Source organism: Lampris incognitus, chromosome 2 (assembly GCF_029633865.1).
Source record: "Lampris incognitus isolate fLamInc1 chromosome 2, fLamInc1.hap2, whole genome shotgun sequence".
In the NCBI taxonomy this organism is placed as follows: domain Eukaryota; kingdom Metazoa; phylum Chordata; class Actinopteri; order Lampriformes; family Lampridae; genus Lampris; species Lampris incognitus.
In genome coordinates, this window is record NC_079212.1 from 139,398,113 (window position 1) to 139,423,468 (window position 25,356).

The window sequence follows — 25,356 nt, forward strand, 5'->3', positions numbered from 1 at the left end:
TAAAACCTTTTTTTTTAATTCATGGGAGCCTTTAACATCACTGGCTATGGGTCCTCTCTCAATGATTTTACTTGCATTGTTTATATTCTCTGTGGGATGAAGAGCATCTTAGAGTATGTTTCCTAATCAAAAACGTGAAACATCATTTCCCCTCAGCCCACAGCAGTGCAACACCAAGACAAAAACACATATCCAAAAACTACAGGAACACATATATCCAAACTAAACAAAAAAAATCACTGTCCAGGAGAATGAACGCCAGCCAGGATGACTGTCGAAACTGCCGGTCTGCATGGGCTAGCAGTTAGCTTAGCCTGCCCCGCCTCCGCGTCCTGTCAGACCGCCCTCGATGTTTCCTCATCAGGCACAGCTCCAGGCAGGGCCGTGATCCCTGGGCCCACAGGACGCAGTAGACCAGGCTCCCTCAGCTGATCCAATGCCGGCTCTCCCAGCCAGACACCTTTGACACACCTCCCCACAGCCAGGTGGGGCTGCTGCCAGACCGCCCTCGGTGTTATCGGAACTGCCAGTCCTCATGGGCTAGCAGTTAGCTTAGCCTGCCCCGCGTCCTGTCAGACCGCCCTTGGTGTTTCCCCTTAGGGCGCAGCTCCAGGCAGCGCTGTGGTCCTTGGGCCCACCTAACGCAGCAGACCAGGCTCCCTCAGCTGATCCAATGCCAGCTCTCCCAGCCAGACACCTTCGACACACCTCCTCACGGCCAGGCGGGGCTGCTGCCAGACCGCCCTCAGTGTTATCGGAACTGCCAGTCTTCATGGACTAGCAGTTAGCTTAGCCTGCCTCGCTTCTGCGTCCTGTCAGACTGCCCTCGGTGTTACCTCTTCAGGCACAGCTCCAGGCAGGGCCGCGGTCCCTGGGCCCACAGGACACAGCAGACCAAGCTCTCCCAGCCATCAAACGAAGACAAACTTAGACGCAGGCGTGGACAAAGACACTGCATGGACGGTACTGGATGAGGCTGCCATGAACATGATTTCGCACCGCCATCTTCCCACATCAGTACTGGGTGAGGCCGCTGCAAACGTGAGTTTGCGCCACCGTCTTCCCACACCAGAAGCAGGAAGGAATGAATTATTGTCATAGGTTGCGTTATTTTAATTTGATTTTATTCTGTGTGCTTATAGTTTCTCTCTGTCTTTCATTTTGCAACTTATTGCATCATTCAACTTGCGCGACAGTGTGCACGACAAATAAAATCATTATTATTATTAGTTATTTATTACGTGTCTGCATTGTTTAGGAGTCCAGGTCTGGGACTGGTCACAGGGTCCATCCAGTGTGGTTAGATGGTGTTTAGTATTGTCGCTGAGGTTTAAGCTGGGGGCACGGGCTCGGGCCGGCGTTGTGGCGTGGCTCTGTGCAGGGCTGCGGTGGGCTGTCAGGTTAGTGTGTGACGGATGGTCACTGATGGTGGAGCGAGTACAAAGGCGCCTGTGTGGGACTTGGCAGCAAAGGAGAAGGGAGGGGAGGGGGGTCAGCAGTGTGTCAGAGTCACTCAGAACCTTCTGTCATCCTAACCCATTGTCAGCAGAGATGGAGAGAGATTTTGCACGTGTGTGTGTGTGTGTGTGTGAGATTTAGGAGTTGTAGTGTTGGCCACACACATACACACGTGTCTTGGTTGAGGCACAAATCCCCACTCAGCATTTTGAAGTGAATACTTGAGATTCGGGTCGGGATTTGGGGTTCACTCTCTATCTGCGGCCGTCTCTCGTACCGTCGACGCTCGGCTTGGGTCTCCCATAACCCTTATTAAGTGCAGAAAGAGAACACACTAGAGCTGAAGATGAGTCTACTGGTGATGTTTACATGCCCCCCCCACACACACACATCTCAACTTTTAATTGTATTATCCTTCATAAATAAAAGCATCGGTAAGATTGGATTTTAAATATGTGCAGTAAAACCTCAGATTTCACCATAAACATCTACAAAGACATGTTTTGATGTTGTTAAGGGAGTACGACGCAGAGATGTCAATTCATTGCGTCCAAATTATACCAAAATTTGAACCCATGTGTGTGTGTGGGGGGGGGGGGGGTTGCCCTGTCACTGGCAACAGTGCTCCACTTTTTCTCCAGTGACAAGCAGCAGCACATTGCAGGACAGCTGAAACGGGAGAAGGAGGGGACCGGCAACAATCCTTCCCTACCCGCGGCTGGTCTCCTCAAGATCATCATCAACACCCCGTTCACCACAGTAGCCCAGGCAAATATCATTACCCACGATAAAGGTAACACCTAAATCAGTGCCCTGGTATATAAAGAGAGGAAGATAGAGAAGGGAGGACGGAGTGGAGGGTGTAGACGGTTCAGGAAATGGAGACACGGTGGGAGCTGATAGAAATGAAGGGGTGAGATGAGTCGGTGTATTTTCTGTTATAAAATCACGCGTCGTGCGTGATGTTTCTCCACCATTCCCAGAATGCACTGCTCTACATGCGAGGCTCTGGACTCGCAGCAACATTATGGACAGGTTATTATGGACTGTCTATGGGGGGAGAGAAAGAGTTGCCATAATGACAGCGACATGCCGGTGTATATCTCACAGAACCGTATCATATCAGTCTTTCGAACTACACAATTTCTTTCTTTCAGATAATATGGCTGTAGTACCTTGTAGTGCACTATCTTCTAGCTAGCTAGCTATATGATATATCATATATGAAGCCCTAATATCAATGATTGATGACACAAAGTAGGAAATGGAACTTGTGAACAATTTCTCTGTGATTACAGTGAGGGGGATACTGTGAAATATCATTATATCCCCTCAACCGAATCCATCATCAAGCTAATCTGAATAGAGCCACATGAATGGGAGAGCAGTCGGGGCTTATTACTACATTGCTGTTCTCCAGCCTACTATTTCTGTTAAGTTATGGACCTTACATAAGCCCCGGCGTGGTATCGTTTGACCATTGTGTAAAGGTGATGTGGCGCTACTACGGCCCCGGCTAATCATCATTAGAATACACCCATTCATTCCTTTTAGGAGTGAAGTGCCCCACCTGTGTTTTCGCAGGGCTCTGGAGGCCCAGTGAAAGCCTTCTAAGTCAGGGGGAAACAGTAGTTCTGTAGCCCAGCCACGCTGCTCCTCACTGGGGCTTTTATCGGGAGTAATCCCCTACAACAAACAGAATTGCCGGCATGCGCATACGCAGCTGTCGCGGTCTTAGTGCAAGTGGTGTCATGTTAAATCACAGGAATGGGACTGAGCCCCTCGAGTCGTCCACTGCCCTTCCCTTTGCTGGCATCCCTCTCCGCTGGATGGCACTGACACACACGCACAAACACATTCACACACACAATTATCCACTCATACTTTACACACATATTTCACTTCCTACTTACATACTTAACACCACATGCTCGCCCTAAACATATTAGTTGTCATGAGTAAACAATTCGCTGCCGACCGCCAGGCACGGATCGTTTGCGCAGGACGCGGTCGTCCGCTAATGTAGCGAACGAATCCGAAGCTCACCAAATAGCGTTCGTTCCTTGCACCTCTTATCTCATACCAGAAAACAAAGATCTGTCTGTCTCTCGCAGGCCGCATATCCTGTCGGTTTCGCCCCGGAGTTTGCTGTACCCGCTCGCAATAAATCACCCGGCCAGGGGCATTGCAGCCTAGGCCTCGGTCACCATGAAGACTCTCGAGTTTTAATATGAAGGCACTATACGGATGGATATTAGCATAGTGTTAACCAGCATAGTTTCTCTTGGAGAATCATCAATGAAATCCCGCATGAGCCCGGTGATGGTTGGCGGGAATAGGATTCTTGGTCGTGGATGTTAAGTGTATATGTCTGTGGAGTGATGTTGTGAGATTTGAGTGGACGGCTGAGTGGAAACTATGTGCGGCCTGATTCCAGTCAGTCAGTTTAGCGTTTCAATATATCCTCTTCCATGTCAACCCCCCCCCCCCCAAACCCCATGGCTGAGGCCAGAAAGAAAGACAAGCCTCCCTCCAGGGCCCGGGCTATTCTTCTGCCTGTCTCTCATTGTTCCACTCGAACCGACTCCCTGCACCGTTTTGTTGTTTGGCTCCCTTCTATCTCTATGGTTACCTGTCTCTTTCTTTCTTACTATAAATATTACTCCCACTGAGTCTTACTGTTTGTCTCTCTCTGTCTCTCTCCTTTGCTGATCTCTGGCTCCACTGACCTTCTCCCATGTCAGCAGTGGGACAAATTTAGCGGGCCGGATTCTAGAGCTACCCAGACGCCGGATACAACAGAGAGAGAGAGAGAGAGTGTGTGTGTGTGTTTATCTACATTCATGAGGACCAAAATTACAAACCACCTACCTAGTGGGTACATTTGTTTTTGGTCCCCATAAGGAAAAGGATAATTTCTAGGCAAAGAGTTATAGGTTTATGGCTGTAGGATTAAAATTGGGTCTATGGTTAGGCTTAAGTCCAACATTAATTCAATTCAATATCTATTTAAGATTCTTGGAGAGATCATTGAGGGTAACTGTCATTTCCAATGATGCCGAGATTACACCATGGAAAATACAAACAAACAAGATCAACAGACAAAATTAGTTAGAATAGTTACCATGGGACATACAACCATACAAATCAACAACAAAATCAGTTAAAACAGTTACAGGCAGGTAATGGACAATTATTAAGTACATTCCTAAAGTGTCCAAGAGGTATAAGAGTATTCAGTTTAAGGTCATGATACTAAAAGCAGTCTTTCCAAAACCAGTCCTGGCATGAGGTACCTGAAAAACCAGCCAGTCTCTGGAGCGAGTTAAAAGTGGACCAGGATTCCAACAACATTGATGTGATATATGATGGTAATTTTCTGACCAGGGTTTTATAGACATACAGATACCATTGATTATTGCATCTCTCAGTTAGAGAAGACCATGCGACCTCATCATAGAGGATACAGTGGTGAGTATTGTAGCTATCACCAGTAATAAACCTTAGGGCTGAGTGGTACACAGAATCCTAAGTGTGATCTAAATGTGTGGAGGCAGCAGCATATCTGTAAATTACATTCCCATAATCCAGAACTGATAGGAAAGTTGATTCAACAATCCTCTTTCTACAAGTCAAAGGAAAGCTGGTTTTAGTTCTGTATAAAAAGCCAATCTTAATTTGTCATTATTTGCCAGCAAGGGCCTTGATGTGGTATTTAAATGTAAATTTGTCATCGAGTCAGATGCCACGATACTTGTATTCTGTAAGCCTTTCAATATTTGAACCGTTGACAATAGAGCAATATAGATAACTGTAGACTATGTTTTTGGATCTCAAGAAAACCATGAATTTTGTTTTATTTGCATTAAGTGTCAGTATAAGATTGATAAGAGAATGTCGCAGTGCATGAAAGGAGAGTTGAAGTTTTTCGATGGGCAATTGAACAGACTCAGCACTACAGTACAAAATAGTATCATCTGCCTAAAGATGAATTTGGCAACCATGCAGGGAAGAAACAATTTCATTGATATAAATGGTGAACAGGACAGGGCCCAGAATGAATCCATGAGGCACGCCCATTTTGACTGACAGGAATCCAGACTGGGTTTCCCCCCATCCTCACACAAATTAGGATGGGGGGAGCCCCATAAAGTTAGGCATCAGAATTAGTCTTACACAAATTAGGATAGGGGGAGCCCCATAACGTTAGGCATCAGAATTAGTCTTAGGTAGTAGCTGTTAAGTTTGCAGTAAGTTTGGGTAGTGGTTTGTGGCTCGGCTGCTTAGTCACATTGCTTCCGTGAGAATGTCTGTGGAGACTCCCCCCATGTGGGCTACCAACTTAGCAACCAAAAAAGTCTTTGTTAATGCTTTATAACATCTTATTACTGCTTTCCAATGCATCTTTAAATGCGTGATTAACCATTAGTAAAGTAATAGGTAACCACTTGAAACCCCTTTATAAGGTATAGACACTGATTTTCAAATGGTGTCTCTCATTTTGCTATCAACATCAACTATCCATCTAGCTAGTGTGAATCCTGGGCCTGGCAGAATGATTACAGATGATATGGTATGTTTGGTATCTGTGTTACTCTCCTCCGCTGTCTATATGTCTGTACACCTACCGAAAAATGAGCCTCGGCTTGTTTACCTTCTCTGAGTCTCCTCTTACTGTGTTTCTGCATGTTTGTAACTGTATCTGAGGAGCCAGGACCTCTATCCAGTTTTTTCTTTTAGGGTTAGGGTTAAGGTTAGATAGTGGTTAGGTATAACATTACAAAGAAGTTAAGTTTAGGGTTAAGAAGGTAAGGTGGCGCTTAAGTTTAAGGATTAACATTAGGAAGCAGTTAACTTTTGGGTTAAGAGGTGATTTTAGGGTTACATTTATGTCGTGGTTAATTTAGGGTTAGGGTTTAAGGTTAGGTTTATTTATTTTTACTTTTTGGTTTAGTTTATGGTTGTAGTTGTGGTTAAGGTTAGATGTTGGGGTTCTCGTACAAACACACACGTGTGTGTGCGCGCGCACACACTCTCTCATTTAATTATATATCCTCATGGGAACCAAAAATGTATGTTAGAGTTAAAATCCTGTTTCCTGAATGCTTAAACCTAACCTTAACTTAATTTCTACCTCACCTTAACGCAAAACTTAACCACTTTAAGTGTAGCTGTCATCTTCTCTGCATGAAAAATTTGACTTTTGCATTTGTGTTGTGCAACACTTGTACACCACTCACTGAGAACGTCAGTCCTTACCAGTGACGTAGTTTCTGAGAGAACGACTATGGAGGACCTCGCCTATTAAAAAAAAAAGAGTACTCCTGACCAGGCAACCCAAAAAGTATCTTAATTAATGTATTATAAAATATAACTGATTTCTAAAACATTAATAAATGCGTTATTGGACAGTGGATGTCCATTGGATCTGGCTGGTCCCTGAGCAACATGTATTTGTCCTCTTGAAATGCAGTGTTTTCTTCCTCTGTGTTTGTGTAATTGCCTTTTTACATTTGCTTTTTATGTCTCTTGCATTGGTCACATTCTTGTGCGTGTGACCAATGCAAGTCTCCCTTTGGGAGATTGATGACGTTTGTCTATGTGTCTATTAACCATGTAGCCAGTAACCACTTATAAACCCCGATTTATAAAGTATACCTCACTGTAAAGCCGCACCGCCCTCGCGTTTGGGTGACGCTCGGACAAGCCTTCCGCATGTTTCCGATCGTGTTGATGTCCCGGATCAAGAGGTCGGCCCGGGAATAGAATAATCATAAAGATAGTCGTGGGAGGAATGCTCTCGCCAGGTATTGCAGGAATGCCCTGCGGAGAGGGCACGGCCCTAACCATTTTCCCTCCAGGAAGTATTGCATACACCACACAGGATGAACGGAGAATGATGCGTCTCGGGTTATTCTGAGGTGTTGGGATAGGGGCGCCGTCGTCATGGAAACGCGTAGATCCCCTGCCACTCCCTCGGCCATGCCATTCTATTACTGCCAGTGTGGTGGGTGCCATGTCGCCGAGCTGTTATGCCATTCCTCCTCAACTTTCCAGCCTCTGATGTGCCCACACACCACGAACAAAGAAAGCACTTCTCGAATTAGGGGTCGGGGTGGGGTTGTCGACTCTCCGCCGACGTCTTCTCACAATGCAAAAAATGCAGCCCGGGCGATTTTTATTGACAGGCCGATGATAGTGGAGGGTGAGTGCTGCAGGGTGGGGAGTGCTGCATTCATGCCGCTCTCTCGCTGCGCGTTTTATGCAGCCAAGACGTGGTCGAGCGCTTTCCATTAATGGCAAATGTATTATCGTTGTTACTGAATCCAGCAGTGGTTGAGTGTTTGTGAATGGGGTTACTTGCCTGCCCAAGTACAGGTAGTCAGCGCTCTCTTTCCCTCTCTCGTCATGGCGTTCCCCAGATAACCTGGCTTTCGGTACTGCATGCGGGCAGTGGTTAAAGGCATATGATGACGTTTTGGGCCCGTGCTCCGTTTGTGACCCCAAGTGACTTGTCTGTGGCATAAGACGAGCAAACATAGTTAAAAGGTTGTCCAGTGAAATGCAGTGGCGGACGTTAAAGTTTTTAACTTGGATTTAGAAGTAATCTGTTTTTCTCATCAAGAAAATGGTTAGATTTTGACGTTTTGGTTGGATTTCTATGTGGCTCTTGGTACTGTAGCGAATTCAGGGGGCAGCCGGGAAGCGAACCCGGAACGTAGACTAAAAAGGAGGCTGTATATATTTGAGGCTGCACCTCAAGATGAATAGCAGTGAAATACTCCACTTTTCCCTGAACATACCACCCAATAGCCTGTCAGTTTTTAGACGGCTTCATCTTTCCATCAAACACAGAACAAAAGTACAGTAAGCGCATTTCCACAGGTCTCCTGTGGACTTGCAGCCCAGTTCTATACTGGAGGAAAATTCACCAAGTCCTTACACTTGCCTGGACTCAATAGCAGAAGAGCTTTGCATCCATGATGCTGTGCCTTTATTCCTATTTACTAATCCTCTCTTCTTTGTTGTTGAGTGCTTGAAGGTGGCTTTAGTGGATCTCTTTGTGAAGTCTGATGGACAAGGAAAGTTTCACAAGGGACTTTCCACAGGAAACATCCCCCGAATGACTAAGCAGCCTTTAAATAGCACCAAAATGTGTGGATTAATTGTTGTACTCACAAATAGAGCGGACAGCACCGCTGTTTGTTTAAGCAACGGGGAAGGTATGGTGTCTGTCCCACTTATATTGGGAGAGGGCAAATACAAGGAAGACACAAGAGGGGGGGGAGAAAGAGAGAGAGAGGCAGGTGCTAGAGGCAACCCTGTCGCAAGGGAGAGGACATAGGACAGCTGGGTTGTCATACAATGACTTATTGTTCAGCCTATGCGCGCGCACACACACACACACACACACCTCTTCACCATCTGAGACTGTAAATTAGCTGCCCCTTTGGCCTAAGCGTGAATAAAATGAAACGGTAAAAAAAGGAACTGAATTAATCCTTTATTGCTTTACAAAAATGTAACAGTGGCACATCAGAGGTCATCACAACATTCCTTTTTTTTTGAAGAAAAAAAATAATGGAACAAAATATACATATCCATTGTACCACACTTACTGGCTATATTCATAACTACTGAAATTTAATTGGTTTGAATCGGTAAACAGGTAAATTGCACAGAATACCATTGGCATAACATGGGTTAACATTCAGTATCTTACGGTTGTTTTTAAACAAGGACAGCGATACATAGGCTACATTAAGTCTTTTCTAAGCTAATATAGCTCTCACTCTACCCTAGTGATGGGTTTAGTCACACTAGGAGGCATGCTATGTGGAAATTACGTGTACGTGTTCTGACATTGTACCAGTAGCAGATTTTAGACCGAGGATTCTCGCCCCCTGCTGGCGGAGAGGCTAAACGCAAGGCCAAGAGCCGACCACAGCACAAACGAGTTGCTCCCTACAGCTTAAAGCTTACGTCAGAATCAACGAAGAGCCAAATGTCTCTGTACATTTTACGCAGGTGAAATGCGGAGAGTATCCTAAGACAAGCCGCACTTTTCTCACCGGCAGAACGGACACACTTCTCTTGGAACTGTCCGACCTAGTATTCTTCAAATAATTCAGAGCCACCAACAAATGTCCATAAAACAATGAAAACACACAAAAATCAAAATCACATGGCAGTGTGACGCTTCAGTTAAACATTTCCCCTATAAAGTACTGAACAGTATGTAAGCAGAATAAACCTTTGTCTTTCGTTGTACTTTTTACCCCCCTAACTACTCGTTCGATTTGCCCCAATGAACAAATGTAGTCAAATCACCTGTGGGCTTGCTTTTTTTTCCTTTTCTTCCTGGTTTATTGAGAAGTGATCATTGAACAATCAAACACAATCATAAATAATTTAAATATAAAATATATAGATTAACTTACAACTTCATCAGGCCCAACACTTCTTCTCAAAGAAAATTCAGATGTTGACTGAAGATTATATGGGGCAAATTAATGCAGGCAAAACTTCCATCAGCAGCTTGGAGATTGTAAATATTGAATGAACAACAAGAGAAGCTTCCTTTAGAACAGATTACAGTGAATTACCTTTCTCTGCAGATAAACATTGATGCTAATTACCTTAAAAGTATTTTTCCAAGAGAAACGACCATATCCACGTTTGCATTGTATGGTACGTTCACTGACGGAGCAAAACAAGAAAAGGTAACACCTCAGTAATGCAGGATTCATTGAAAGGACTATAGCCTTCAAAATCCAAAACAACTGAAGGAAGAGCGTCAAGTTAATCTCGCCTTTACAAACAGACTAAGCCACAAAACTTCCAAGGGTCGAGGAGGGAAAAAATAAACACAAGAAACTAAGTGTTCCATAACCTGCAGGTATTTCTCACAATTTGCACCTTCTGAACCAAGAGAGAGAGAGAGAGAGTGAGTGTGTGTGTGTGTGTGCTCACACTGGGGGTGAGGATTCAAACAACACTGAACTATAGTTTGGCACCACTTCACATTGTGAAACAAAGCCACATTTACTTAGACAACCTTGTGGTTGTGGGGAAAATCTCAATTTAGCCTCGAACAAGGAAATAAAAGCCTTCATGACACTGAAAACTTTAAATTCAAACAACAGCTCCAATGTACTATACAATCACATATGTCCCGCCAATAAATAAAATAAATAACTGACCTTGTATTTCTCTCTCGACGTACTTCTCTCTCGATGTTTCAGAGGCCGTGTGATGCAAAAATAAACCATACAACCAAAGGCAAACTCAACCAAGTGCATCAGTATGGGTATGTGTGGGTTTGTGTTGATATTGGTTTGTTGAGCTATCTTACTTTGCGTGTAAATGCATTTGCTTAAACCATTGATTGGCTCCCCAGGAAAGGAGCTCAGCCGTTTAGCATTTTTATATGACAAAAGTCTTGATAACTTTTTGGATGATCTTTCCACAGCCGGGACAAGGAGCCTGGAACTTGTGTAACCTCCTGGCACAGGGGAAGCAGGTGAGGAGATGAGCCGTACGTCCGTGTATTATATTTCCATTACGAGGGCGCACCCGACACAGCCTACACGGTTCCATTATGACCTTAGGCCGAATTTCAACCTCCATTCCTAAACTCTCCTGGCTGTCCCCCTCCGACAGCTGCTCCACCTTGGGCAAGCTGCACAGCCGAGGCACCTTACTCTTCTCTGCGACCACTGTGGGCGGCGGCTGATCAGACGTGGAGTAGTAGCTCGACGGGATCACAGGGTCAGAAATTGTCCTGCTGCAATCTGGAACGTCGATGCCTGTGTCACTGTCATCTTCTTCATCATGGGTGGACGTGGGTGCAAGAGAACTGCACGCTGGAATGTCAGGGTCAGAGAGGGAATGGGCGAGTCGGGGGACATCTTTATACCAGTTCTTCCTTAGGGCCCAGCAGCGAACACAGTACCTTCTGAGAGGAATGTTGAACTTCCTGCACTCGGTGCATTGCCATGCATCCTGAAGGATAAGATAAACGCGAAGTCACAAGGTGTCACGGAGGCACTGCATGCGAACACAGCCTATGAGTGACTGCATCATGTAGTGGTAAAGAGTGAGATAGGGGAAACAGATGATGATGATGATACAGACCTGCATGGAGATCTCTATATCAGTGTCATCGCTCAGACACTGGGACTCCTCATCTGGCTCTTCCTGCATCTAATCATATAGAATGAACATTTCATCAGAACAAATTTTTCCTCATCACAGTATACGAACCCTTCCCATGGAACAAGTCGTTTGGCAGGGACAAATCAGAGTGACAAATGTCAATGAAAACAGTAGAAGAGAATAACGAGTCAACATGTCAATATTGTCTGGCATGTGTACAACTAGAGGGAATAAAGATGCTAAACCAAGTCTTACCTCCCCATCTGCTCTCTCCTCTTTCCCTCCTGGTTCTTCGTCCTCAGGCAGAGCCTCTCCTTCTCCTCTGCTTCCTTCTTCCAGCACGGCCTCCTTCATCTCCACACTCACCTGTTCACTCTCCCCCTCTGTCAGGAACCATAGGTCATCGGTGGTGTCTGACACGATGGCTGTGTCCTCCTCCTGTGCAGGAGACAGCTGACTCCTCAGTCACATCACTGTATCCCTCGTACCATTATCCGGAAAGTAATTATCCTACCACCAAAATTAACCCTGTACAGCTTTCTTTTATTGTACATGACAGTACAGAAACAACACATATGTGGCTTCTTACTTGGTTAGTATGGATATCTGTGGACCCATTGCTCTTGCGGCTGTAGTTACTACGGAGATTGCCCAGAAACCACCAGGGCAGACCAGAGAGGTCCCACTCATCCAGAGTAACATCAAGCTTGGGCCGTTTACACGCTGACCGTGGCAGACCTTCGAGAGAATCTAGGGAAGAACCAAGGTTTAAATTCAACATCTGAGCAAGATAGCACTTCTCAGACATACATCATGACTGTCAATCCCCTTTAGACGTTCACGCTGTATGGCTGATGTAAAAGAAGTAAGTTGCTGCATGACGCCAGTCTTGACTTGCAGGGGTGTTACAGGTGGTAGTGAAGATACTGTTTGTTTACCTTCGTCTGAGTCCCGGGGTCGTCTCTGGGAGGGGGTCTGCAGGAGGAGGGGCCCATCAGTGCCAGCCTCGAGTCCTGCTTTGGCCACACCTCCACATGCCTACATGAAGAGAAGGAGTAGGGAACAGGAAATTAGAGCACAGAGCAATGACTGGGCACTTGGAGGACTCACAGCTCCCTCTCAAGATGGCCCCGGGGTATTGAGGGGTCAAGGGGTTGGGCAATAGGGGTACGGACTAGTGGGGAGGAAAGTTGGGGCAGGGTCAAAAGTTGTGGGATATGGAAAACTGGGGATTTTTTTTTGCAGGTCTAGGAAACAACTGATAAATGGAGGACAAGTGGGAGAACCAGGGTGCTGTTTAAGATGGAGATAAAAACCAATATGAATTCCAAAATTTATTGTAAGAAAAGTGAATCATGGATTTATAAATTTGCATTAAGATGGGGGATTTCTGTAAGGTATGCTGAAAGTCAAGAAAATAAGTGCACAGAGCAAAGCACAGAAACAAGGACTATATGGTATGCATAATATTAGGCAGATATTTTGTGATATTGCCTAGTTTATCCACATTCATTCACTAACTTTTAAAGCCTTTTTTTATATACAGATTCTTAAAGGCCAAATTGACATCTTCAAATGAGAACTGGCATTACTGCTTGATCAGACAGACAGACACACTGAAAAACATATTCCATATCTAATAATCTATTAATGCTGGCCTGCAAAAGTACCGGTTATTTGACAGCACTCAAAGTGGCTTCAATATGTACAGAATATTTTTAACCTATTGGATTCAGAGCACTGGGATGGTGAAGAATTGAAGCATAGACAAATCGGCAAGAAGCTCAGTATTAATCAGAGTACAGCAGGAGGGAGGGAGCACAGGTGTATTTGGTGTTAGGTGGGAACGGGCAGAGGGGTGTGGGATCACTGGGTTGGGTGAAGGGGGGGGAAGGATATTTAGGGGTAGACACTGGGCCTGTGACTGGATTGAGAGCTGTGATTCCCCGGTTCGGAGCAGAGAAGAGAACTCTGAGACAGACAGAGACAGTGACTCTGCCCCCCCATCCACTGGGTGGAGCTGGTGGGTCACACAAGAGTATGAACAACACCGCCAGACCAGACGGAGGATGGGGTTGTACAGAGACGGTGCCACTCTGTACAGATGCACATCACAGAGACAGCAGCCCTGGCCTCCACCTCATTACATACAAGCCGACAGGTGTTCAGTAATATCCTCAAAACACAGTGTGACGGAGTTTCACAAAATCACTGATTTTAATCCAGCACTGTGGAACAGAATGTATTACAGGCTGAAGGAAAATAAATACACTTTGTCAGTTTACTATGAACACCCTGTCTGGTCAGTTGGGTTGTGTGTAGCGAGGTAACGAAGGCTGAGGGTCTCTGTTTCTCCTGAGCACCATGCTTCAGCTTTACCTGACCACGATCCTCCTCTCCGCCCTCTACACACTCATGGCCCACAGAAAGATTCTCTGCAGCGTCTGCATTTCAAATGAGACACAGTAACAGAAAAAGCACACCCCCACCCTTTAATTATAACACTCCTTTTTTTTCAAAATTACACTCTCGCTAAAGCTTTCTCCTGGAAGGGCATCGAAGCTCAGGTGAGATGGGAAATGGTATAGCTGTCATCCAACCCAGGCACACCATTCTTGCAGACAAGTGGTGTAACACACCACTCCAAATAGAAATCTAATCTTTAGATAGAGTGGTTTGAGAGTGAAAATAAAAAGCAGGCCCTTTCCTGGTTGGGTAGGTTTGGAGTTGGATGTCACTCAATTCGTCAAGGAAAGGAAAAAAGTAAAATTAACAATTCTTGGCTTCACCCCTCATGTTTCCTGACCATATCGCCCACGTCTCGGCACTTAAATTGCAGGACAAATTTCAACAAAATGATGTAAAATACATATTAGGTTATTTAAATGACGCCATCCCTTACCAGCACATTCAAGCACCACCAAGTACTTCTTCAGCATTTCGTACACTGGGCTGCAATAGGAAAAAAAAGTAAATTCTAAACACGATTTCTTGTTATTGATGACAAAAGGTTTAGGAGGCTCTGCATGAGGGTGTGTGTACCTTGGGTTTTTGACAGAAAAGCTCTCCACTTCCAGCAGCTCTCCTAGTGGGTCATCTTGACAGTGGACAATGTGCTGCCTCTGTTTGTCATACAGTTGCTTCCCCATGATGTACTGTCCCAAGTAATGCATCACCTACACAATGGACATTCAATAAAGAAAATCCTCACCACTACTGCACACACAAAAATGGAGATGCACCAATCCACTTTTTTTTCCCAGTTCCGATCCAACTCCAATATCTGAATTTGGATATCTGTTGATACTGATACCACAACACTTTTTCTCGAATATTATTATTGTTGTTGTTGGTATCGTGTAAGGTTACATGGGGCAGTAGTAAACCACACATCACTTCTTATTAAAAGAGCAAAACCCTATACAAAAATGCATTAAATTTAATTCTTTCCAACACAACTTATTTGAACTGTAGTTTCAGTGGGCTTCACATCTAAACGGGTCTAGGAGTACAAATTGCTGACAACAATGTGTTAATTGACTTAACGAGTCAAACTGTGCATTTTCCCCCTGATCAGTATGTGTTGATTTACGGTGAATACCAACGATCAAATGTCCCCCATCATCAATTGCAATTTCACAATCTAAGAAGGCTAACCTGTCGTTTTTCACATCCTCCCTGGTGAAATTGATGTGGTTGTCCACAGAGTTAATGTGGTCAGTGAAATGTGGCAAGTCCTGAGATTTAATTTTAACCCAGGTGTCGTCCACAAATCTGAACCAATGGCTAGGTGGTCTCCCTGGATAGGACATCAGAGCCCTCTTTTCCACTTCCTCCATATACAAGCTGGCCACTACAGGTGAGAATGGGGAACCCATAGCACACCCATGCGTCTGTCTATAGTACTGCCCCCTGTACGTGAAGTACATGGACTGAACACACAGCTTCAGGAGCAGACACACTTGATCAGTGTTAGAGGTGGTCCTATTGCTAAGGGTGGGGTCGTTTTGTAATTTCATAGTCTGTCAAACATTTCCAAATCCTTTGTGACTAGTACATATGGCCATTGTAACTCTAGTTAATGGTCACACGCATATTTGCATATCAAACTTATCGTTGGTTTCGGCTGTTATAAGGATGGGGATACATGCAGTCAGTTTAGACTGAAGAAGTCACTTAGATGAGTGATGAAACATATCTATCAATACGTTGTATGCAGATGAATTGACTCAATTTTCTTTGCTTTTCTTACCTGGATTATTGAGCATGCATAAAGACATTTTGGCTATTGGCTTAAAATTGCATTATTACATATTTATTATTCATAAAAACATCAGACTATGGAATATGGATTGTTCGTGAATTGGTAACGTCTGTCTAATATCCGATGAGTGAATTTCGTCAGTATCAGCACCCGATACTGATAATGGCTTGGACCCAATGCTAATTAAAAGTAAATGTGCCCCCCCCCCCCCGGAACATTACTGTACAAAGCAGAGTACCTCATTGTTATATATTGTAAAACTGGCTTAATAATTGACTGACAACCCTCATGTTAACCTGCTGACTCCTCACCTCTTTAAGAGTGAATACGTCTTCCTGGGCTCCAGCAACACGCAGAATCTGCAGGAGAGGTGCTCTGGGTTGCACCTTGAAGACATAGCATCAAAACACCACCACTCAGCATTGCATATGAATTGGATTATGACAATTATACATGCACACCATAATTTAACTGTTATTGTGCATTTTAACTTCTGGAGTGATTTATGAATTGCTGGTTCATCTAGCATAGAGCAAGTATCGTCTTTCTTGCTTAACAAGTTGCTATTAGTCTTATTGCAGCTGCTTGAGTATTAGTCCTTTTTTCTATAGATCTGCTGCTGGTTCCTAGTGGGATCTTATTCTAGCTGTAACTGTCTTATTCTAGCTGTAGCTGTTTTTCACCTACTACATCCTTAAATATTTCTTGTTGCCTAGCTGTTTTGACTTAGTTATCCTTTTAGCTTATAAATATATTCCTTGGTAACTTGCTGTTTGCAGTTTTAATAGTTTTGTATGAGGTTTGATAGAGTTTTACATAAGTGACCAGTTTCTGGGCAATAGGTCTAGTTTCAGTTTACCTCTTTGGCCAATTGGGTGTTAAGTGGCCAGGGTGTGGCCTGCACTCCTGGCAGACAATTAGCAATCAGTGTTCTTTAAATAACTGCTGGCACTTGGAAGCGTCAGGCAAACAAGCCGAGGGAAAACAGCTCTAGGCTTAATGAAGTCTAGAGTGAACAAAGGCAAGCGTGACTTTTTCCAGGCCAAGACTTCATCAAGCAAGGACAGCTCTTTTTAGATCCGGTCAGTCATCTGTATTTTGTGTACCTAGCAGGGTTTCTGTTAGGATTTTTCCTTGCCAGTCTAATGTCTGGAAAGAATTTATTTTACTTGACAAATGTGAAACTTACCAGACATCAGGAGCCCTTACTACCCTCAGTAAACCATTCATTCCTCTGAACTGGTGACCTGGGATGTCATTTTTGGCTATGTGAAACACAACTTTTAATTGTGAATACAGCTTCTTTCTGGTCTATTCATGGGCGCTGTCGATGTGACTTTTTATAGCCGTCTGTTGTTGTGCCGCGTTGACTGCGAATATATGATGTTGGCACTGGCTGTGCTCAGTGAGGGCTGACGCCCTCATGTTGGCTGACCCTTTCGTAAATCCATGTCTCCTCCCTGAGCTAACACAAAGACAGCAAAACATTTTGTCTGCCCCATCCACAGTTTCACACTTCAGCCACCTGAACTTGTTCCGCCACTTGGGTCTGAAGTGGGTTCTCGCTACGGTGACCAGATTTTCAAAATCCCAAATCGGGACCCTAAAAAGTGTACCACACGTTCGTGCACATGCACGCTCTCACAAGCGTGTCTGTCTCGCCAGACATGATATGCTGAAGGATTTTTATTCCCTCCCAACAAAAAAAAAGACAGGCTAGAGTAGCTGAGTTTTTTTTTAAAACTTCACACATATAGACAAATCAGTGTTTAATTCACACATTTGGTGCGTTGTTTATGTTTTTTGATAGGATTAGGTAATAATGAGTGGGACAGAACATGGGAAACGTCTCTGCAAGCGCTGAAAACAATATTCAATATTTTTTTTAACTGCCGTGAAAACCAGGTCATTTGGGGGATGGGACATTTTACTATTTTACAGATATCTGTCGGGACTCGGGACACCCATCTTAAAACCAGGACAATCCCGGACAAAGCGGGACGTCTGGTCACCCTAGTTCTCGCCTTCTTTGGTGCTGGACCCTCGGTTTCTGAGATTTCTGGGATGCCCTCGTCAGGCACAGAGAGAGGGGTATCAGTAGTCTTCGTGCTACCACTCAACTTGCTTCTTTTTTTGAGGAAAAATTGACCAATGTTCAACTGTTTTGCCATAGCTAACTGCTTGCTAATACTACTGTAAGTCAGTGATTGGAAATATTCCCGTGATTCATAGCGAATCAATAACGGCTCTGATTTTCGTTTATCGATTTCCTTTGGGATTGTTTACAATATGCCAAGGCTAATAACCTTAGCTGTGCTAGCTAGTGGGCACTAGCAGATGACCGTCTCCCGTAATATTTGTTCAAGTTAACTTGCATAACTTAAAAAAAAAAATCCCATTGACAAATTCTGCAATCAATCGATCATTTGTGTAAATATGTTATAATGTAGAACTGATAGGTTTACTTTGACACTGTTTAAGATACATTAGACACTGTCTTTCGGTTATGAAACCTATGATAGCGATAACTTCAAGCCTAACGTTGACTCAATATCATCCATAGGTCTTAGCGCTGATATAATTATTCTGCAATTATGCTGTAACTTAAGGTGCGGCTCATCATTGTGCTTTCCATTGGCTTTTTGTCCATAGAATGAAAACGACCACATACATAACCTTTTCGTGAATTATTTTAATTTGTAAAACTACAAGCCATCCTAGCTATTACCATTCAACGCAGCTTCGGACTGAAGTAGAAAACTGGACAGAGGTGTCATGGCGACGCCCATTGTTTGGCCAGGAATATAAGGTGGTAGTATCGCGCAATTAAAAAGAAAGAGCACTGCAGGCTGTTAATGGGATTTTTCGCTATCAAAACAGAAATGTCAAGGTGAGGGATAGCCAACATTATATCTAGACTACGTTTTTTATGTGCATGCCTACCGGACATTTTGACCGGCGACTTTTTATTTTTCCGGTTTTCCATAAATTTTACTGGTCAAAAACCGATATTTATTGGCTAACGGAAGCCATGGTACCTAGTATAGACTATGTTTTTCCATCGCATTCCTGTCCTTTCCTCTTCCCGGGGCTGGCATAGACGTTGGGTCACTCCTAGGTGCTGTGACCCTACCAATCTCATCTATCCCACTCTCTCTACTCACGTTGAGCAAGTGGTGACGGGAGGGCTCTGGAATTGTCAGTCTGCGGTGCCGAAAGCTGAGTTTATCTCAGGCTACGCATCCTTGCTCTCCCTCAACTTTCTTGCTCTAACTGAGACCTAGATCATGCCAGAAAACACTACCACATCCGCAGCTCTGTCACATGTGTACTCTTTTTCTCACACTCCCAGAGATGGGAGGCGAGGTGGTGGTACTGGCTTGCTAATCTCCCTGAAATGGAAATACTCTCTTGTTTCCATTCCACAATTTTCTCCGCCCTCTTTTGAATTTCATGCTATTACTGTCTCTTATCCAGTCAAACTCACCATTGTGGTTGTGTACCACCCACCAGGTCCCCTTGGTGAGTTTCTGGAGGAGCTTGACACACTTGTCTCGCACTTCCCTGTTGATGACTCTGCACTTATCCTTCTCAGTGACTTCAACATCCACACTGACAAGCTAGATCCTCTTCTCTCGTTCCTCTCCTCCTTTGACCTTCACCTCTCACCCTCTCCTCCTACCCACAAGGCCAGCAACCAGCTGGACCTTATCTTTACTAGACAATGTCCTATTTCCAATCTCTCTGTTACTCCCCTCCAGCTCTCTGACCACTATTTCATGTCCTAGTCTCTCTCCCTCTCTTCTCCCCCCTCAGCCCCTCCCCCTACCTACATGGTTTCCACCCGTAGACACCTCCGCTCTCTCACCACCACTGATTTTTCTTCCTCTGTTACCTCTATCCTCCCTACACCTGAATCTTTCTCTCTCCTACCCCCTGACACTGCTACTGATCTTCTCTCTACCTTCTCCTCTTCTCTGGACAATCTCTGTCCCCTCACCTCCAGGCCTGCACGCCCAACTCCACCTGCCCCTTGGCTGACCGACTCAGTACGTACTGACAGACAGAGCCTGAGAGAGGCAGAGCGCAAATGGAGAAAAGGCAAACTCCCAGAGGACCTTCTCAACTTCCAATTTCTTCTTTCCACTTTCTCCTCCTCCCTTTCTGCTGCTAAAGCTGCCTTCTATCGCACTAAAATCCTATCCTCTGCCTCTAATCCTAAGAAACTCTTTGAAACCTTCTCTACACTTCTTCAAACCCCACCTCCTCCTCCTACTTCCTCCCTTCTCCCTGATGACTTTGCCAACTTCTTTGACAAGAAGGTAAACGACATCAGATCCTCCTTTTCACACCAACCGGTTAGCGCTCCTTGCACTAGCCCACCCTCTGCACCCTCCCTCACCTCTCCACGTCCCACCCTATGCCACCTCACTCCCCTCTCCCCCGACAAGGTCCTCAAGCTCATCACACCCAGTCGCCCCACCACATGCTCCCTTGACCTGGTCCCCTCCCCTCTTCTTCAGTCAATAGCACCTGAACTCCTTTCCTTTCTAACCCACCTCATCAACACCTCCCTCCAGGCAGGATGCTTTCCATCTGCTTTCAAGACTGCTAGTCACCCCCCTTCTCAAGAAAGCATCACTTAACCCCTCTGACGTCAAAAACTACAGACCGGCTTCCCTTTTACCCTTTCTATCCAAAACTCTCGAACATGCTGTATTTAACCAACTTTCTTTGTACCTCCACCAGAACAACCTCCTGGACCCCAACCAGTCTGGATCCAGGGTGGGCCACTCGACAGAGACGGCCCTCCTTGCAGTGACAGAATCGCTGCATGCTGTGAGAGCCAACTCTCTCTCCTCTGTCCTGATACTCCTGGACCTGTCAGCTGCATTCGACACAGTGAACCACCAGATCCTCCTCTCTACCATCGAGGGGCTGGGTGTCACAGGCTCTGCACTCTCAATGTTTGCATCCGACCTGACGGGTCGCTCCTACCAGGTGACATGGAGGGGATCTATGTCGTAGCCTCGCAAGACTGACTACAGGCGTTCCACAAGGTTCGGTTCTGGGTCCTCTCCTTTTCTCCCTTTACACAATATCCCTGGGTTCTGTTATTCGCTCGCATGACTTCTATTACCATTGTTATGCCGATGACACCCAGCTGATCTTGTCCTTTACTCCCTCTGACACACAAGTAGAGACACGCATTGCTGCATGCTTGACTGACATCTCAGAGTGGCTGGCGACACACCACCTGAAGCTCAATCTGGACAAGACAGAGCTGATGTTCCTCCCGGGAAAAGGTTGCCCGCACCGAGACCTGGCCATCACCATTGACAAAACCGTGGTGACGCCAACTCGGACTGCAAGGAACCTGGGTGTGATCCTGGATGACCAACTGTCATTTTCTGCTAACATTACATCGGTTGCTCGCTCCTGCAGATTTCTCCTCTATAACATCAGGATGATTCACGCATTCCTCACCGACGAGACGGCACAGGTGCTCATCCAGGCTCTGGTCATCTCCCGGCTGGACTACGGCAACTCCCTCCTTGTTGGCGCCCCAGTGTCGGCCATCAGACCTCTGGAGCTTGTTCAGAAAGCTGCAGCCCGTCTGGTGTTCAACCGCCGTAAGTTCTCCCACACAACTCCCTTTCTCATGTCCCTACACTGGCTCCCAGTAGCTGCGCGCATCCAGTTTAAGACTTTGGTGCTACCCTACAGGGCAGTGAAAGGAACAGCTCCTTCCTATCTCCAGGCCATGGTCAAGCCCTACACCCCCACCTGACCACTTCGCTCTGCTGCCTCGGGACGCCTGGTTGCCCCGTTGCTCAGAGGCCCCTGCTGCCGATCGACCCAGTCACGGCTCTTTTCTGTCCTGGCCCCACAGTGGTGGAATGAACTCCCCACTGATGTCAGGACAGCGGAGTCGCTGCCCATCTTTCAGCGCAGGTTGAAAACTCACCTCTTCAAGAACTACTACCCTGTTACTTGCTCTTAGCACTTATTGTATTCACACATTTAAATTAAAAAAAAAACTCTTTCTTGCGCTTTTACTTTAGCACCGGTTTTGCTCTTAGATGCTCGTTTAGAGAGAAGATGCACTTATGACCTCTGATGACTAGTAGTTCTCCTGATTTTCTACATTAAATGCACTTTTTGTAAGTCACTTTGGATAAAAGCGTTGGCTAAATGACTGTAATGTAATTACCTGATTTCCCTCTCCTGGTAGTGTTCTGCATGATGAGCTTGACGCCAGTGGCTGAGCTGCTATTGAGCTCATAGTAAACGAGCTGGATTAAGTCTGAAATCTGAGAATAAAACACACAGAGCCAACATTAATATCCACAATCTATGTATACCATATATTTCAATTCAGGACATATACATTATTGAAACAAGATTAACATCAGTCAGACATTTTGAAAGGGGAATTTTTCATATTCATTTAACACATTTCAAAAATAGTTTTCCAAGAATCAGGGATTTTATTTTTTTTGGATTAATCCGGAATTCCGGATTTTTCGACTTGAAAATATGACCCACGTGAATCATGCAGATTCATAAAAAATAAATAAAAACATGCAGACAACAGGACAACTTCAAAATTATATATATATTTATATATAATCCTAACAAAGGGCCAAATATTTTCCGTGTTGAATGATTCTGATGGCCGTGCAATAGCAAGTAGGAGTCTGGTTGTAGATGACATTCGTAGACCACACTGCTAATTGCAGGATAATAAGTTTTCTCCTTAGCTTGCAGTTTTGCCTTTTTATAAGGATATTGACCTCATTACTGATGCTGAAACTAGGGTAGCACTGGTATGTCTACTGGTATTGGATGTCAAACTAATACAAAATTAAAACTGAGTATCGATATTGGCTATTTTAACCCAGGAGTAAAATCCAATACCAAAAGTCATCAGTAACATGTCATAAATAAAAATGACTTGATTTACTTTACATGGAAGTGGTCACCAACCCTGCTCCTGGAGAGCTACCATCCTGCCGGTTTTCACTCCAACCCTAATTTAACACCCCGGATTCTACCGATTACCCACTTACCAAGACCTTGATTAATTGGATCAGGGTTGGAGTGAAAACCAGCAGGGCAGTAGCTCTCCAGGAGCAGGGCCGACGACCACTCGCTACTACTACTACTTTCAGCTCATCCGTTTCCATATCTTCCTGTCCTCTGCATCTTCCGGGGTCTTCAGGGTTGATGACCACTCAATAGTGTAATAAATAAATAATAAACAAACAAAACTGCCAACTGACCCCAAACTAATGGTCAAAGTTTTCCCTGCTCAGCAAAAGTGATGAATCGGATTGATACTCGGTTTAGGTCAAAACTTAAAAGAAGTCATATTGGGTGCATCCCCAGAAATACGGGAAGCTAATGCATTCACCTGAGAAAAATAAAAAAAGTTTGTTGTTTTTCTGGATTAATAACATTTTATCAAAATTCCCAGAAAAGTTTTCATTAAAAAAAATGCTCATTTCTCGAGATTATATCAGAATCCTGAGAAAAGCTGATGATTTTGAGGCATCTCGTCAATTCGGAGAAACGGCAGATTTTTGTGTTTTTGTTTAATCCTATGAAAACGTTTTGGAATGACGAGATACTCTCGTTAATTCAGAAAAACAGCGCAAACATGTTTTTTTCTCAAGTGAATGCATTACGCTTCCAGCACAGAAACACAACACGCGTAATTTGCTTAAATTCCACAAACTTGTTTATAAAACACTCACAGCCACTAATTAACAGATATGCTGTTGCAATGGTTAACACGTGTTCTTGCCCCGATGGAAACCAATGCGGGTGGACCACACACCTTGACTGTCCCTCTATGTGGGAGTACAGCGGGGTTGCTAACTTGCACTACGTCAGTGGGGCCTGTGCTTTTTACCAAGCGCAGGGGGTGATGAAAAATGACAATACATCAGCTCTAACGCCCAGTTTAGGTCTATCGAGTTTTACTGCCATGGAGGCCTGCTCGCCCGAGTCCGTGTAATGAACGCAGTTTTTAATCAACCTACCAAACCACCACGTTGACTGACGTAGACTGTTAAGCTAAGGCGGCTAGCTGAGCTATGCTAGGCGTTTACTGCAAAGGGAACTCACCTTTCGTGATTTTGGTCTCACTTTAAAATTACTACATCGTTGCGCTTATTCTTGTAGCCCTGACATCTAACAAACAAACTTAAATGTCATGAGTGAACTCGTTTTACTGTTTCGAAACTAACGCCGCCAAGTTAACTCGATAGCTGGCCTGGGGGATTCAAAATGACAATGGTTCCGCAACTTCCTCCTCCGCCTCCTTTCTTCTTCATCCTCGGATTTAAAAAAAAATTTTTTTAATGGCTGTCGGCAAACCACTTAACGGCGCATTACCGCCACCTGCTGACCAGGAGTGTGAATCGCGGAAATACAATGACATACCTCTTAAATTAATAGTTAATGATTAATAAGATAACAGAAAACTAAATTCTAAAACTAAAGCCCATCTTAATTCAACCCTGCTCATTTTAAGAACTGAAATAAGAAATTAAAGAACACGTGCTCTGAAATGTTTACAACTTCTACTTCTTCTTCCCACGCTCGTTTGGCCCCCAGCTCTGCGGTATAATACCGACACCTACTTCATGCTCAATAATCCAGGTAAGGAAATCACAAAGTCGAGTCAGTTCATCTGGACACCACGTTTATTGAGAGAGAGGATCGGGTCCCCCTGCGCAAACGGAGCAATATAGTGTAAACTACTAATAAGACACGTTAGCCCCTAGCTAACGGGTCTGACCCTTTAGCCGAGCGGTTAGTGATGTCGCCTTGTGGTGCAGTACGCCCCGTATCGAATCCCGCACCGGGCAACAAAATAACCGGCTACATTGGTGGCAGCGGTGGGATCCGGAAGCGTGCAGATCCTCAGAAGTTGTGACTTGTACATCGGGGAAACCAAACAGAGGATGTCCAAGAGAATGGCACAACACAGGAGAGCTAACGCATCGGGCCAGGACTCCACAGTCTACCCATCTACAGGCCAGCGGCCACTCTTTCAAGGATGAGGATGTGCTCATCCTTGATAGGGAGGAATGCTGATTTGAACGGGGAGACAAAGAAGCCATCTATGTGAAGAGGGAACGACCATCCCTGAACCGACATCTGTCGCCGCACAATGCTGTGATTGTAACTATTCCCCAATCCTCTGTGAATTGTAAAACATGGCCATTGTAACTCCAGTTAATGGTCACAGTAATTTGCATATGAAACCGATCGTTGTTTTTGCTCGTTATGCAACTATGCTGCTTATAAGGATGGGGATACCTGCAGTCGGTTGAGACTGAAGCGGTCACTTAGATGACTGATGAAACGTTTCTCCCAATAAACTTTGTGTCCAGGTGAACTGATTCAACTTTCTGTTACCAACACCTACTGCTACGGATTTGGAAGCTGGAAGTTAGTTTTCT

At 44.8% G+C, this 25,356-nt stretch overlaps 1 protein-coding gene across 2 annotated transcripts; it reads right to left on the bottom strand.

Annotated features, from left to right (window-relative positions):
• Positions 1 to 8,955: 8,955 nt before the first annotated feature.
• mdm4 (MDM4 regulator of p53) lies at positions 8,956 to 24,193 on the bottom strand. Of its 2 annotated transcripts, none has more exons than XM_056273377.1 (11): positions 24,014 to 24,193; positions 22,095 to 22,194; positions 16,192 to 16,266; positions 14,659 to 14,792; positions 14,519 to 14,568; positions 13,996 to 14,060; positions 12,555 to 12,654; positions 12,206 to 12,366; positions 11,872 to 12,054; positions 11,596 to 11,664; positions 8,956 to 11,463 (listed from the first exon to the last, which is right to left on the bottom strand). In XM_056273377.1, exons 2-11 carry the CDS (start codon positions 22,164 to 22,166, stop codon positions 10,885 to 10,887), a joined length of 1,488 nt encoding a protein of 495 aa, XP_056129352.1. In that variant the 5' UTR covers positions 22,167 to 22,194; positions 24,014 to 24,193; the 3' UTR covers positions 8,956 to 10,884. The 2 variants fall into 2 exon arrangements, with proteins under 2 accessions (XP_056129352.1, XP_056129351.1); XM_056273376.1 differs by having other exon boundaries at positions 11,872 to 12,069.
• Positions 24,194 to 25,356: the final 1,163 nt, after the last annotated feature.